At 39.2% G+C, this 16,640-nt stretch overlaps 1 protein-coding gene across 5 annotated transcripts in view; it reads right to left on the reverse strand.

The window, feature by feature from the left end:
• The window catches only part of Haspin (haspin), a 369,818-nt gene that overhangs the window by 193,408 nt on the left and 159,770 nt on the right, over positions 1-16,640 (reverse strand). For 4 of the 5 annotated variants that reach the window (XM_068229912.1, XM_067156416.2, XM_067156420.2 and 1 more), the window contains one exon: positions 11,837-11,995. The exons of the other annotated variant lie outside the window; for it this stretch is intronic. In XM_068229912.1, coding sequence (XP_068086013.1) covers positions 11,837-11,995 — 159 coding nt within the window. The remainder of the gene's footprint in view (positions 1-11,836; positions 11,996-16,640) is intronic. 5 annotated transcript variants of the gene reach the window in all.

Genomic DNA, 16,640 nt, shown 5'->3' on the forward strand with positions numbered 1-16,640 from the left:
AGACCCATTAGTCTAACGTCTTTTCTACTTAAGACCTTGGAAAGACTGGTGGATAGACATATCAGGGAGAAAGTATTAAGAGACTTTCCCCTGCATTCTCATCAACATGCATATCAACCAGGGAAGTCGGTTGAGACGGCACTACACCAGCTGGTTTCTAGGCTGGAGAGTGCCTTGGATCAGCAACAACTTGCTATGGTTGTATTCCTAGATATAGAAGGGGCCTTTAACTATACATCTTTGGGCTCCATAGAACGTAGTCTAGAGAGAAGAGGAGTGAGCAGTATGCTCATAAAATGGATTATGGCCTCACTGCAGGGCCGTCAAGTTCTGTTTACTCTCAACGCTGTAATGTTGAGAGCTAATATAGACAGGGGGTGTCCACAGGGAGGAGTATTATCACCAACATTATGGTGTCTGGTAGTGGATGAACTACTTACCAGGTTAAATGTTGGAGGAATATACGCCCAAGGCTATGCAGACGACATAAGCCTGATGGCGGTAGGAAATTTCCCCAGTACGGTTTCCGAACTCGTACAGAGCTCTCTACGTAGGGTGGAAAGATGGTGTCACGAGACAGACTTGTCGGTTAATCCCGATAAGACGGAGCTCGTGGTATTTACCAGGAGGAGGAGGCTAGACGGACTGTCAGAGCCTTTCCTATTCGGAAAAAAATTAGTTAAGACAACCTCGGTTAAGTACCTAGGGGTAATCCTTGAGGCAAGACTGAGTTGGAAGAAACATATAGATCATAAGGTGGATAAGGCTCGCAAGATTATGTGGGCCTGTCGCAGGGCCGTTGGGAAGACTTGGGGCCTAAGACCTAGGGTGGTCCAGTGGCTCTATATCTCCATTGTACGGCCCACGATCACCTATGCATCTATAGTCTGGTGGCCAGGCTCAGAGAGTAAAACTGTGAGCACCAAGTTAAACAGTGTCCAAAGACTTGCGTGTCTAGGAATAACAGGGGCACTGGATACTACACCATTATGTGCAATGGAGGCCATCCTAGGTTTTCCCCCCTTACATTTATATGTTAAGGTAATAGCGGGAATGAGTGCCTATCGCCTTTGGTCACTCGGAGGATGGTCCTTCAAAAACCCGAATAGAGGTCATGCCTCTATTCTTACAAGGCTTCACCAGACTTGCCCTATGACAATGATGATCGGGGATCTGATGAAGCCTAGCTTTAATTTGAATTATAAATTCACAGTGGTGATACCCACAAGGGAGGAGTGGGCCGCGGACGCTGGGGCCCGTCTTAAGTCTGGGGGCCGTACATGGTACACAGATGGCTCGCGGACGGAGGCGGGCACAGGCGCCGGGGTCTGGGGGCCTAAGACAAGGCTCTCCCTTCCTATGGGTAAATATGCTACTGTTTTCCAGGCTGAAGTATACGCAATACTAGCCTGTGCTTTAAATATATGGAAAATGCCTGGACACAGAAGACACATCACTATATGTAGTGATAGCCAGGCAGCGTTAAAAGCACTATGTGCAGTTAAAACAACATCAAAACTGGTTTGGGAATGCCAAAGGATGTTAGATCAGCTGTGTGAGCTTAGCTCAGTTACCTTATTATGGGTTCCTGGGCACACAGGAATCAGCGGAAATGAAGAAGCTGACAAACTAGCGAAACAGGGCTCAATGGGTTCCTTCACAGGACCTGAGCCCTTCCTGGGAGTGTCACTCCGAAGTGTGAGACTGGCAATATCCCAATGGATAAACCAGTCTCACCTAGATATTTGGAAGAGGTTAACCATAGCAAGACAGGCACGTGAACTTATCAAAGGGCCTAGTCAAAGCTATAAAAAGGTCCTAATGAATTTGAATAGGACCAGAATGAGAATGGTAGTTGGACTGTTAACAGGCCACAATACCTTACAGAGACACCTACACATCATGAAAATCACCCAGGATCCGATGTGTAGAAGATGCGGTAAGGAGGAGGAGACCTCCGCGCATGTGTTATGTCAGTGCGAGGCTTTTGCAGGCACTAGACATCGATACCTGGGCTCACATTTTGTGAGCCTGGAGGACATCAGGAACGCCAAAATCCGGACACTGGTATCCTTTATAGGAGCACTAGGTCTGGACTAGGCAAACCCGTTCAAGGGGCACAAAGGGTCTTCATAGACCTACGTGTGGAGCTCTGCGAAAACAGGGCTCACCCATTTCTTATCTATCTATCTATCCCCGGTAAAACTGAATGTAAAGTTTCGAGACTTTTAAGTCGCGTACCGGTAATTAATGTTTGAAGCCGGCCCCGTGGTCGAACTTGCCTGCCTCTCACCCGGAGGACCCAGGTTCGATTCCCGGCCAGGTCAGATACTTTTACCTGGATATGAGGGCTGGTTCCAGGTTCACTGAGGCGCTATTTAATGGTGAGATGGCGATCCCGGTCTAGAGAGGTAGGAATAACGGCCGAGAGGATTCGTCACACTGACCATGCGTCACCTCGTAATCTGCAGGCGTTCGGACCGAGCAGCGATCGCTTGGTAGGCGGAAGGCCCATTGGGGCTATAGTTTGGTTTAGGGGTGTTTGTAAGATTTTAAGTATACTTTTTTTTTTTTTGTGATGTTTAGCCAAATTATTCATGGTTCATTCCCGGATTTTCCATTTTCCCGTGTTGTACATTTTTTTTCGGTGGTCCCTCCAAAAACGGAGAGTTGAGATTCCACTGTATAGCTTTTGTAGACCTGAAAAAAAGCTTTTGACAATGTTCAGTGGAAAAGACTGTTCAAAATTATGAAGGACATTCATTTGGACTGGAAAGACAGAAAAGCAATACTTAACCTCTACATCAATCAAAGAATAAACATCGAAAGTAATGATAAAGTATGCAAGGTGAGAATTAGGAAAGGAGTAAGACAGGGGTGTTCCTTATCACCATTTTTATTTAATCTGTACAATGAAGAGGCCATGAAAATTTTTAAATCCAAAACACCAGGCATTAAAATAAATGGAACAACTGTACACTGTATTAGATTTGCCGACGATATTGCACTTCTGGCTGACAATGAGAAGAACATGCAGATCATGCTCAACAAATTAACATCCATCTTAAAAGATTTCCAACTTAACATTAATGTAAATAAAACTAATGTTATAGTTGTAAGCAAATCTAAAATGAAGCCAGAGGCACAGCTCAGAATTGGAAATATTTTAATAAAACAGGTGCACAAGTTCTGCTACCTAGTATCAGTTATTACCGATGACAACAGATGCACTGTGGAAATAAAAAGAAGGATTTCCCTGTGTAAGAAAGCCTTTGAGGAGAAGAAGCAGCTCTTGACTAATAAATCCTTAAATACTGAACAAAAGAAATTATTTATCAAAACGTTCATTTGGAGTGCGCTGCTATACGGCTGTGAAGGATGGACTCTCTTGAAGGAGGACGTGAAACGACTAGAGGCAGTGGAAATGTGGCTATGGAGGAAGATGACAAGAACTAGCTGGATTGAGAAGAAAATTAATGAAGCAGTGCTTAGAGAAATAAACACCCAGAGACATTTAATAACAACGATAAAAAGGAGAAAAGAGTCAGTTTTCGGTCACATTCTCCGGCATAATAACTTCATAAAGAACTTGTTCGAAGGCAAGGTGATGGGAAAGAAAAGCAGAGGGAAACCAAGGAAGAAGATCATTGAAGAGGTAGTTGAGATGATGGGATGCCAAGGTTATGGAGAGATGAAAAGGATCGTAGAGAGAAGAGATCAATGGTTGCAGCGACAAGGCGAAGCCTTTAGATAATGATGACTAAATATAAATTCTAAGGGCCCCCTGCTTAACATAACTGAAGATTTCTCTATTTCTGTAGACCAATAGCTAATCCTAATTACAATATAAATGACATTACGGAGAAAACCAATATCATGTTCAACAAAGTTATTCCCGCCCTAAAAAATGATTACCTCAAAATAGTAAATAAACAGAACATAGCATGCTCCAATAAACCAACGAACGGCAAGACCGGCTCCACCCTTACCCCCACAATAGCCACTCCCCCTACTCCTCCATCCATACCCCTCACTACAGCGAACATAAGTCCAAAGAGAACACGTAACAGTACACAACAAGCTCCCAAACAGAACGTCACCCAACCACAACAACAACAGCAGCAAGTACAAATTCACTCTCGCACACAAATTCAGGCATTCCTCAGTTTATCTTTCACACATAACTACAGCACCGGTACACAAATACAGACAAGGAAGAAGTTACCACTAAAAATCTATATTCAACCATATCCAAAAAAACCAAGACTTCAACATCTGCTTCTAACTTTTGAAAACAAATTTACAGCGGAGCCACACATTATCTCTATCCACAATATTGGACCATTTAATGACTTGGGTTTTCATTACAAGCATACATGAAGACATATTTTAGTCAAATAGAACATTCTCAAGAACCTACACCACTGTTACGAGCTCAAAATCAAGCAACATAAACATAGGCGCACAAGACCCTAACGAGGAAGTCTGAAGAAGGAATACGCAAGACATGAAATTTTAAATTCACCAGTGTTTTATATACATGTTTTCAGTGTTTTTAATGTGTTTAACACTAGAACGGCCAGAACGGTCATTTTGACCATTAGCGAATTTCAAGGTATTTCCACGCTCGTATTTTTTCACGCACGAGTTTGTGCTTTTGTGACTTTTAATCTTTTAGGGTTATGCACATTCACGCCTAAAATTACATCCGTAGATGATAAGGGAACACCAATATTGTCCATTATACCTAGGAAGGCCATAAGCGGTCATTTTGACCGTTTCACTTCCTTGATACGGAGAGCTCTATTCTGCTCACTGCTTGCTTCCTGTGATAATTTACAATTTTATAGGGGCGTACGTTGTAACTAAATAGTATGCCTCTAGTAGTGGTCGCGAGTGGACGAGTTAGTGCCTATCCCTTGTGCCGTATAGTGCGTAATAATGGCTCGGCGGCAAAAACTCCTTTTCAATTATTAGCACAACGTGAAAAGCTAGGAGAAGGCGAATCAAGTGACGAAGATACATCATCAGATATAGACGCTATGAGTGACGATGAGCATTTTATACGTCAACAGTGTGATAATATGTTACATAGTGATAATATTGATTCGGCTAATAAAAATATGCACACCGTGGACTTCGCACCTACGATAGACGCAGTTACTCCTTCAACCACCCGTGATCAATCTTGCAGCAGAAGATGATCTCTTAGCAGCGGGCAACCTGTTCGAAGAGGAAGAGGACGAGGTGGGAGGCGCCATGAACTGGTAATCTCCTTCATTTGCACCAGGGAATCAGTTATGTGGTAAGGATGGAACAACTATTTGGATTGTTATCAATAGTAATGGGAACCCCCCTGGAAGGATCACTGCTCAGAATTTACTAAAAGAGGCAGCACGCTAAGCGTAACGCAGAGACTAATAGCAGGGTTAGTGCCTGGCGTTTATTCATTGACGCATCCATGTTGAAGCATATAAAGATGTGCACAGAGATCGAAGCTCGTAGACAGACAATGGATAATAATTGGTCTATTTCTTTGGAAGAATTAGATGCTTTTATTGCTATGTTATACGCACATGGAGCTTACAACCTTACTAGTCTAGCTGTACATCATATGTGGTCTTCCTTATGGGGGTCTCCCTGTTTTTACTAACACTATGGCAAGAAACAGGTTCAAAGAAATTCTAAGCTATTTGCGCTTTGATCTCTGTAAAACTAGATCCACTCGTTTGCAGACAGATAAATTTGCTTTGGCGTAGGCTATTTGGAACAGATTTATTGAGAATTGTTATGCGTACTATAAACCAGGAGCGAATGTCACAGCTGATGACCAATTCCTCCCTAGCAAAACTCGGTGCAGGTTCACACAGTACATGGCCAACAAGCCAGATACATTTGGCATAAAATTCTCGCTACTGGTAGATGTTGATTCTAAGTATGTGTGCAATGGGTTTCCTTATCATTGGAAAGACGAAATGCGAACTGCCAATGAGTCACTGCCTGAAAATGTTGTCATGAAACTTATGGGCCTATACCTCATGAAAGGACGTAACGTGACCGCTGATAACTTCTTTACATCGGTAAAGTTGGCTGAGAGACTGAAAGAGAAGAATACTAGTATTGTTGGAACAAACAATCGAGTGAGGAAGGAAATCCCGGATTCAATCAAAGCAATACATATGAATCTGTTCGAGACTCTTGTGCTTCAGAAGGAAGATCACACTACTCTCACAGTATATCAAGGAAAAATGAACAAGAATGTGCTTCTGCTAAGCACTCTACACCCGAGCGTTCAAGTCAGTGAAGATACCAAGAAGCTCCCTAGTACTACTGAATTTTATAACGGAACTAAGTATTGTGTGGATGTAGCTGATCAAATGGCGCGTAAATACACCAATAGAGGTGGATGCCGAAGGTGACCTGTACATGTATTTTACAACGTACTTGATCTAGCAGCAATAAATTCATGGATAGTCTACAAGGAAGTTAGGGACAGAGAATCTCTGGGCATGATTATATTCTTGAATTAATTCAAGAACTAAGATCTTATTTTGTGAAGAAAGATCCCGGTTGAATGAACTCCCTACACTTCAGCCTGAGCCTCAGATTCAGGTTCAATGTGCCAGTAGTAAGCGACGACAATGTCAAGTGAACTCCAATTGTAAACAGAACAAAACCTCTGACACGTGGTCTTCGTGCAACGAAGTAGTCTGTGGAAAAGGTTCGTGTAAGGTAACTTGCTTAAATTGCTTGTCAAGTGGCTAAATAGGCTTGTAAACAAATAGAGACAGTTATTTTTATCATAGGTTTTTACAAATTCATTCAACAGCAAGTCCGCCAAAATACTTCATTGTTACCTCTTAGAAGTGAGAGAATATAAACAATTATTAACATTTAACAATGGATTGATCTGTATACAGTACATCCCAGTGGTTAACTATGTTGTTCTAAAATAAATTATTGAACATTTGCATGTTTTCCAGATCCTGGATGCTACATATGTCAGTAAGCGGCAGTGGTCAAAATGACCACATGCGGCCTTTATAGGCATGAGGAAAGTTCGGCCGTTCTAGTGTTAATGTGCACGTACAATTAGTTTTAAGCTTAGGTTAAGTTTTTATTACCATATTTTAATCCCAAAAACAATTTAATCTCGCGTAACCACGAACGAAATGACGATAACATCCAACTCATATCCCCATTAGACATCCGTATGTGCAAATGGATGACATCTTTTAAGTAACACAATCCAGTGCCTGTCTGTCTGTTAGGTCATCAGCCCAGAGGCTGGTTGGATCCTCAAATAGCACCACCAAAGGTTATGCGGTTATAAGGAAACCGCAAAAACCAATGGCAGCACCAAAATGAGGCGTACTAGGCAAGACGAGGAGTGAGGTAGTTTGCCATTGCTTTCCTCACTGGGTCAGAAAGTGCTATTGCAGCATGACTGACCCTATGAGCAACACCTTTCATAACACTCAGATGCACTAGTCGTGCTCTGAATGTCATTACTCAGCACCACCCATACCCCAGCAGCTTCCATATTGTCACAGCCATGGATGAGACTGGGACTTCGGTGGAAGCTACACTTTACTCTGGCCTGTGCCAAGAGTTGGATACAAAAGTACTGTATCCATCAAGAAATGGCAGCAGGCAAATCCATTGCCTAATAGATGTAATATTATGATTTGTCAGCTGATGATCAAATAGAGTCGAAACCGGTACTGATGTAAGTCTATATTTACAATAAACAGTATTGACAAGTGGAATTTCTTTCTTATCCATAAAGGATGCTAAACCACACAGGAAACGTGTGCAAATTGCCCAGATGTTGGACTTTCTTGTCACAACTTTCAACGTAATAAATTGTCAGCGACGTGTATAGTTTGCGTTTCTAAGAACGTTTTTCCTCTAAGTTTTACTATGTTGGTGTTCTTAAAATGTATTATTTCTTTATTAATTTCATTAATTATAATTTTAAACACTTGTGTCTGTGTTTTCATATAATTATTATTAAGTTCAAACCTAACCTTAAATTTAACAGCAAAATTGTTTTAAACTTTTTAGCACGTTCTCTCTTTATGACTTTTTATTTTTGGTCCCCACAAAAACGTCCTAACCAGTTTTGACTTATTTCTACATATTTCTTGAAAGCATGAGTAGTATCCTAAATCTACTAACTACGGAGACCCTTCTGTCACATGGACTCAAGATAATGTTAAGAATTACAGAAAAAGACTACAAGATTGACTTACTTATCGTACAGCTTTTACTGTCGATAATGTGTGAGGACATGTTCGGCAAACACTAACCTCAGCTTGAAGAATAACAGCATGGACTTAGAAGAAATAAAGAGACAACAGTTCCCATATTTGATGTAGACATGATAATGGGAAAGTACTCCTAGACATAAAACAGGTTCATGATAACATCCAAACACAATCATTACAGCAATGCCATAAGAAGAAAGCATCAAGAGTGTTATTAAAGAAGGTCAAAATGCTGTGTGAACACTGCCAGAGTTATGTCCAATTAGGCAATGGATATTTGGAACGGTTTGTAACTAGATGAGGTGCACAAAAAGGCAGTACATTTCACCACTTTTTTTTTTTTTTTTTTTTTTGCTAGGGGCTTTACGTCGCACCGACACAGATAGGTCTTATGGCGACAATGGGATAGGCCTAGGAGTTGGAAGGAAGCGGCCGTGGCCTTAATTAAGGTACAGCCCCAGCATTTGCCTGGTGTGAAAATGGGAAACCACGGAAAACCATTTTCAGGGCTGCCGATAGTGGGATTCGAACCTACTATCTCCCGGATGCAAGCTCACAGCCGCGCGCCTCTACACGCATGGCCAACTCGCCCGGTTCACCACCTTTATTCATTACTATACTGGATAAAAGAATGAAAGAGCTAAACGACTCAACAACAGCTCTGAATTCAATGCTCTGGTCTTTGCAGATGATGTAGTGATATGGAATTAAAATGAAGCTGAAGACCAAGAGAGTGCAATGACTGGAATACTGTATTTAAGCAGTTTTGCTTTAAAATAAGTAAACCTAAATATCACTCTGGATGGAACAAAAAAAACTGGAAAAGGTCAAACCGTTCCAAACCCTTGATAGTGCGGCAACAGATTATTTGCAGAAAGAAGCACAGTTTTATCATCTAGTAAGAAAGCTTGTACAGGATAAACAAGTCCCTTAGGTCAAAATTATTAATCTACAAGAGCTTCTTTGTGCCTATTACCACATACAGCATAGAATCCTACACACCAACCTAAAGAGAGATCAGCATACTTCAAGCTGTGAAAACAAAAATCTCAAGATCACTGATAGAGAAAATGAGGAGGGAGAAGATAAGAAGTGAGGAAATACAACATCAAGTGCAGATGGAACAGTCACTCAATGAGGTCTGCATTGAAACTAAATTAACTAATTTGCTTACCTAGCCGTCGAATCAACACACTGACACTCAGCTTACCTAGCTACGACTCGGCGGCCTGATGCAGAACAGGAGCACTGTATTCAATGATATATGTAAGTACGCCATTATAAAATTCAGCCAATGGCGCTTGGTGCTTGAAGCAAAACTCTTACAAATCTATCGTGTTTTGTTTTGGGGAATAGCAGTTATATTTGAAGATCCAATGCAGCTATACTTGTGATAACTCAATTGGAGAAAATGGCCACATGCGCAGCTAAGTATAACCAAGTGTGAAGTGGAGTTATTTTATTGAATAGTGACTGTCAAGAAGATTAGAACACTATTGGAAGTTCATTTAGCGATTCTAGCGATGTAAATAAGTAGTCTATTCATATTGATGAGAGTGAAAAATGCAAGTGATGAAACAAATATAAATATGGAGAGCAGTGACGTCCTGAGAAATCGTAACATAAAGGAGAAAAGAGATGAGAGGAAATGGGAAACTTCTTGTCCAGTAACCAATATTCCACAAAAAGTGCAATTTATTGGAATTCATCATCATCATCATCATCATCAGTTTTCCACTCCAGCTGCCCGGGTGTGGTTTACGAGCACTCTCCACTTCTGTCTGTCCATGTACCACTCTTCCCTCAAGACGACATCCCAGCTGACTCCTCTTGTTCCTATGTCCTCTTTCACTTGGTCCAGCCATCTCTTCCTAGGTCTTCCTACCAGTCGTTTTCCATCCAAGACTGTGTGTAGCCATTGTTTTGCTGTCCTTCTACTGTCCATTCGTTTGACATGGCCAAACCATTTCAAACGGGCCCTTGTCACTTTTTCATTCAGGGATGGGTACACACCAGCTTCCTCCCTTATTCTTTCATTCCTTACCCTGTCCCTTTTTGTCTTCTGTACCATAGTTCGTAGGAACTTAATTTCTGTGGCTTGTAGTTTGCTATCCACTTGTTGGGTTGTTGTGCAGGTTTCGAGGCCATATGTTATTATGGGGGTGACGTATGATTGGAATAGAATCTGCTTTGATCTTAAGGGAACTTGTTCGTTCCAGAGGAAGTTCCGAACTTGATGGTAAAACTGAGCTGATTTTTGAATGCAGTTGTTAATCTCATGCTGTATTCTGTTATCACTTGAAATGATGCACCCAAGATATCTATATTGGAATTCCTGGGGCAAATTCCATTTTTGATAACATTGATTTGACGCAAAAAGAGTTCTGATAAGTTTATTAATGAAGGCTTCTGGCAAAGCAGGAGCAATGAGGCAAACGAGTATGTTAAATTTATGTCATTCTGCACATACTTTGCACCATAATATACCAAAATAGCATTGTTATCATTCTTTGTGAATATTTTTGTGAAAGTTTTGTGTGATCTCAGCCATTAATTCAAGGGATATTGAACTGTTAATGCAACTGTGTACAGTTCTTATGAAAACATACTTTAAATGCCCATTTTTTGGTTCCGAGTACAGATTTATACAGTAATCCATCTAATGATGGAATTATAATGATGTATTGAATCAGGAGGATACACTTAATTTTACCTTTGTAAAGTAAGCGGATGGGTTAAGATGATTGAGTAACCTAAAGAAAATCGACCCACAGAGTACAGCCAAAATATGTTTCAAAAAAGACGTAAATGGCAAGAGACCAAGAGGTCGACCAAGGAAGAGAGGGTTTGACCACATAAAACAAGACCTAGAAGGACGAGGTTTGGAGTGATAATATCTTGAAGAATGAGGTGTTTACGTGGACAGGAGGAAGGGAGAGTGCTCATTCACCACACTGGAGCTGATTTATGATGGTGATGATTAGTATCCTGCAAAATTATCACTCCTTTGCAGAATAAGTTTTCTATGCAGTTTGAAACTGAAAAGTATAGTGCTAGTAAACATAACGCTAAATGAGAGCACTGTATTTCTGCCATTATCAGTACTTGAACGCATAGCCTTTCGGTCTCACAACTTCTTTACATCTCTTTAGAATGGAAATCAATGGATGTTGTAGGGTTGCAATTGCAAGGCATGATACCAGGTATTCACAATGGCTTTCATCAACTGGAACTTTGTATGAAGTCTCTGATCTTCAAAATCAACAAGTTTACAACTGGATTCAGGTCAGGTGAATTACCTGGCCAAGATAGTGGTGTCATATTTTCTTGTTCTCTTATGAAGTCTTTCGACAATCTTTCTACGAGTACAGGTATCACAGATTTTTTTACTTTGTTCCTAATTAATACACTCCGAAAACAACACACCGCCATCAATGTGATAGCGATAAGATACAAGGACTATTCAGATCAGGTTCTCTTTTAAATTCTTCTGTGGATGTAAAAACATGTAAATATAAGTAATAATTAGGTTGGAAAAAAAGATTATAACAGCCATGTCATCTCACCAGCATGCATCTGCTCTGATTCACTTTTTTCTAAAACTTGCTCCAAACTCATATCATTGGCAGTCCAGTCCCGCAACAGTGTCCTATGGGCCACAGAAACAACATGCCGAGACCGTCTGCGGATACGGCGACTCAGTCGGCTTGAATCTAGCGCACCAACTAAAAAAATAACAGTAATCTCAAATTACCTAAAGGCAGTCAGAAGTCCTAGGAATATGGGTGAGTGTGGAAGAGGGAGCAACACAAAGAAAACATAACACCTCTTGCTTTTTATACGAACATTTCCAGTAAGTTATTATTTTTAATATTTGCTTTTTTGTGAAGAAGTGAGAATAGTGGACATGGCATAATAGCACAACACAGCTCTGGTCAATGAATAAACAAAGAATCAAGCCATTCTGACCTCACATTTCAAACCTCATGATCCACTTAAAACTTCAGACGAGACAATTCCTAAAGATTAACCAATTAAAAAAATGAAGAGGTTACAAACAAAAAACACAAACCCTACATTTACAAAAATTAAAATTTGAATTTTTCTAAACATCTATGTAAATTGTACACGTTAATCCCATGGAGGTTTTCATCCTGTACAAGAAAATCTCCGGTTTCAAGACAAATGAAAAAACTGCCTCTTTTTTTTTTACATTTGGGAAACAGGAATTTTGAAAAATATGAACAACATTTTGAAAAGCTATTAATAAACCAACTGCATTTTTCTTTCTTTGCATCATATGAAACACACAATAATAAAGGACAGATGGACCAAATTTCAAGAACATCCCTCAAATACTTCCAGAGATACTGAATATTTTCTAATAAGTATGGTCATAACCCTGCCTATATGAGTCCCATAAGTTAGAAGTAACAGACATGAAAGCAGCGAGAACAACTGCCCATACAAATAGGTGGGAACAATGGCAGGTGGGTATTCGGAATGAGGAGACAAAGGCTAAGTTAGGAATGAACTTGATGGATGAACCTGTACGCATAAACCAGCTTCGGTGGTGGGGCCATGTGCGGCGGAGGGAGGAGGATAATGGGCTCTGTAACAGAGGATAAGAGAAGTAGAGGGAGACCAAGCCTATGATGGTTAGACTCAGTTTTTAATGATTTAAAGATAAGAGGTATAGAACTAAACGAAGCCACAAAATCCACAGAGGCTTGCAGACTGAACGCTGAAAGGCACGACAGTCTATAATAATGATGTATGTATGTTTGGAGGGGGGGGGTAGATGTGTAATTAACTATAGAGCAATCACACTTTTATCACAAGTGACAAAAATACTAGAAAGGATAGAAGAGAGGAGAATGAGAAGGAAGGTAGCAGAAGAGTGGAGGATTTACCGTGGGTCCAATCTTCAACATGAGGCAATTAATGGAAAAGAATTGGAAATATGGAAAGGCGATGATGATAAAATTCATAGATCTAACAAAGGCATACAGTAGTGTTCCCAGGAAGAAGGTTTGAGATACCATGGTTGAAAAAGAGACTGGGTACACAAACTGTAGAAATGATGCAAGCAATGTACAACTGCATCAGCAGCATACAGACTCCTGTTGGAAAGATGGAATGGTTTCAAAATGAAACTCAAGTAAGAGAGCGTGCTGTCACCTCTTTTGTTTCTAATGGTTATGGACAAAATTGTAAAGGAGACATAGAAAGCATAAGGAAATGGGAAAGGAAATTTATTACTATTTGCAGATGATACTGTGGTTTGGGAAACGAAAAGCAAAAACCTGATTCACTGAACAAGGAAACTGAAAAGTATGGTATGAAAATCAGTGCAGAGAAAAGCAAAGTCATGGTGATATCAAGAGGAGAAAGACAAGGGAAAGGCATTGTGAAATTGTTGATAGTTTAAAATTCCTAGGAAGTAAATTAATGCAGAATACAAGGCTGGACATGGAGATTAGCAAGAGAGTACAATAGGGCAATGCATTCTACCAAAGTGTAAGAAACCTTGTCAGGAATAAGGAAGAACTAAGGAAATGTACAGATATAGCATACAAAATGTATTATGCACCCATACTGAATTATGCGGCAAAGACCTCGACAATGACAAGTAGGAAGGAGAGTGGAATTCAAGCCAGTGAAATTAAATACCTCAGACGTATGGTAGAAAATCAAGGAAAGACAGATTGAGAAACAAAGATGTGATAAAGGAGGTCAGAATGGAAAAACTAAATGAGAGAACCGATAGGAATAAACTAAGATGGTTTGGACATGTAAAGATGATGGAGGAGAAAAGAATACCAAAACAGATGATGGAGATGAAGTTCAAGGGAAAGAGAGCAAGAGGGAGATCTAGAACAAGGCAGATTGATTTAATGAGATAGATAGATATTTATTTCAATAATTAATTCCAACGAGCCAAAGGCTCATACAGAGGAATTGTACAAAGAATATTATATTCAATGGCGGATCTACAAACTCTGATACTTACAATTATATAATCAGGTGACTTAAACAGTAAAAGTAGAGACATCAATACAGAAAGTGTAATTAAAAAAATATATATATAATAATAATAATAATAATTTAAAAAATTTGATAGTTCCTTAATTATACTAAGATGCTTAAACTATTTAGTACCACAAGTGAGTAACAATGCAACAGGATTGACAAAGCGGGGCAAGTGTTTGTTTTAAACATGACCTATTTATATTTACATTTCACCTATGAAGTATCTATTCCATAGATTTTCCTTTGCCTTTTGTTTGAAAGTTATTAAAGAAGGGGCAATTTTTACGTCAGCAGGAAGTTTGTTGTATGCTTGAATAGCTGAGAATTTACAACTGTTCTTCCCATATTTTGAAGAGTGGATGTGATACAAGGCCAAATCACCTGCATGTCTAGTTTGATACCTGTGGTTGTCTGAATTGGTTATTAAAGTAGTGTTGTGAAATATTATGTTTCTTTTTATTTTATACATTAGTATGACAGAATTAAGCTCTGTAATTATGCTGAGAGGTGGAATTTTGGTCTGAGTGTACAAGTCTTTTACTGGGGTGTTTAATGGTAAGTTAAATATGTTCCTTATTGCCCTGTTCTGTATCACCATTAGTTCATTCAGGGAAGACTTTATACAATGTGACCAAATTTCACATAAGTACTGCAAGTGGCTATGTACTAGTGAATAGTATATTTGTAGGAGGAGGTGTTTGGGGATTAAATATGATTAATTCCAACGAGCCAAAGGCTCATACAGAGGAATTGTACAAAGAATATTATATTCAATGGCGGATCTACAAACTCTGATACTTACAATTATATAATCAGGTGACTTAAACAGTAAAAGTAGAGACATCAATACAGAAAGTGTAATTAAAAAAATATATATATAATAATAATAATAATAATTTAAAAAATTTGATAGTTCCTTAATTATACTAAGATGCTTAAACTATTTAGTACCACAAGTGAGTAACAATGCAACAGGATTGACAAAGCAACTGGGGCGATTTTGTAAGTTATGTATTCAACATGGTCATTCCAGGTCAGGTTCTCATCAATAATTAATCCAAGATAATTCACTTTATTTACTTTTTCTATTTCCGTATCATTTATGAGTAATTTATCACTATTTGAGTGAAGGACTTTTTGTTTTGAAATAAATATGTATTTAGTTTTCTGCAGATTAATTGTCAATTTGTTACACTGGTACCAGTGTAAGAGAGTATGTCCTGCTGCATGTTTTCTAAAACTGTGTCCTTACTTTTGCCCGTATAGAAGATATTGGTGTCATCAGTGTATAATGTGATATAGCCATTTAGATTACATGAAGAAATATCATTTATATAAATGAGAAATAAAATAGGACCTAGTATGGAACCTTGTGGGACACCATGGGTTACATACTTGGCAGAGCTCGAGTAATTATTCACGGTAACAAGTTGCTTTCGTCCTGTTAAGTAATTTCGAAACCAATTCAGCACAAGACCACAAATTCCAGCCTTTTCTAATTTTCTTAAAAGAATACTATGATCAACAGTATCAAAAGCTTTGGTAAGATCAATGAATAAGCCTGCTGCAATGTTGTTGTTGTTGCCTACGGTGGATTGTAACATTGTAACGAGATCAACAGTAGCTACTTCAGTACTAGACCTCTGCCTGAACCCATATTGCCCCTTATAGAAGAAATTATTTTTGTTTAGAAAAGCCAAAAGTCTTTTCTTCACAACTGTTTCCATAATTTTGGAAACAATTGATAAAATTGAGATTGGCCTATAATAACTCGGATTTAGTCTATTCATCATCATCGGTTTGCCCTTCCAGCGAGCCGGTTAGGGTGTTTGTAAAACGAGCGTCTTCCAAAGTTGCCTATTCAAAAAGATTTTGTTGTCCATGACAGATTCCCAATTCTATCCTCTTCTCCCTTAAACACAGGGATCACTTTAGCTATCTTTAGTTTATTGGGTATTATACCAGTAGTCAGGGACTCATTAATGATCTCTACGAGTAATTCTATTAAAGGGTCCTTTGCTTTTTTTTAATAGTGAGGTAGTAATGTCATCTATACTGCAGCTATTCATACTTTTAAGGTTAGATATGTTTGACTTAACTTCTGCTACATCAGTTGGGTACAGGTAAAGGTATTCAAGACTAGTAAATTCACTGAAAGACACAGTATTATTTTCAGGAATACTTAGAGCTAGGTTTTTGGTAATGTTAATAAAAAAGGAGTTGAAAGAGTCACACAGAACCTGTTTATCAGTTATTACTTTGCCTTCAATTTCAAGCGGGGTACATGAGACATTCGTTACTTTTTTATTAATAAAATGTACAGCTTAATAATAATTA

This window comes from Anabrus simplex, chromosome 12 (assembly GCF_040414725.1).
Source record: "Anabrus simplex isolate iqAnaSimp1 chromosome 12, ASM4041472v1, whole genome shotgun sequence".
NCBI classification, from domain to species: domain Eukaryota; kingdom Metazoa; phylum Arthropoda; class Insecta; order Orthoptera; family Tettigoniidae; genus Anabrus; species Anabrus simplex.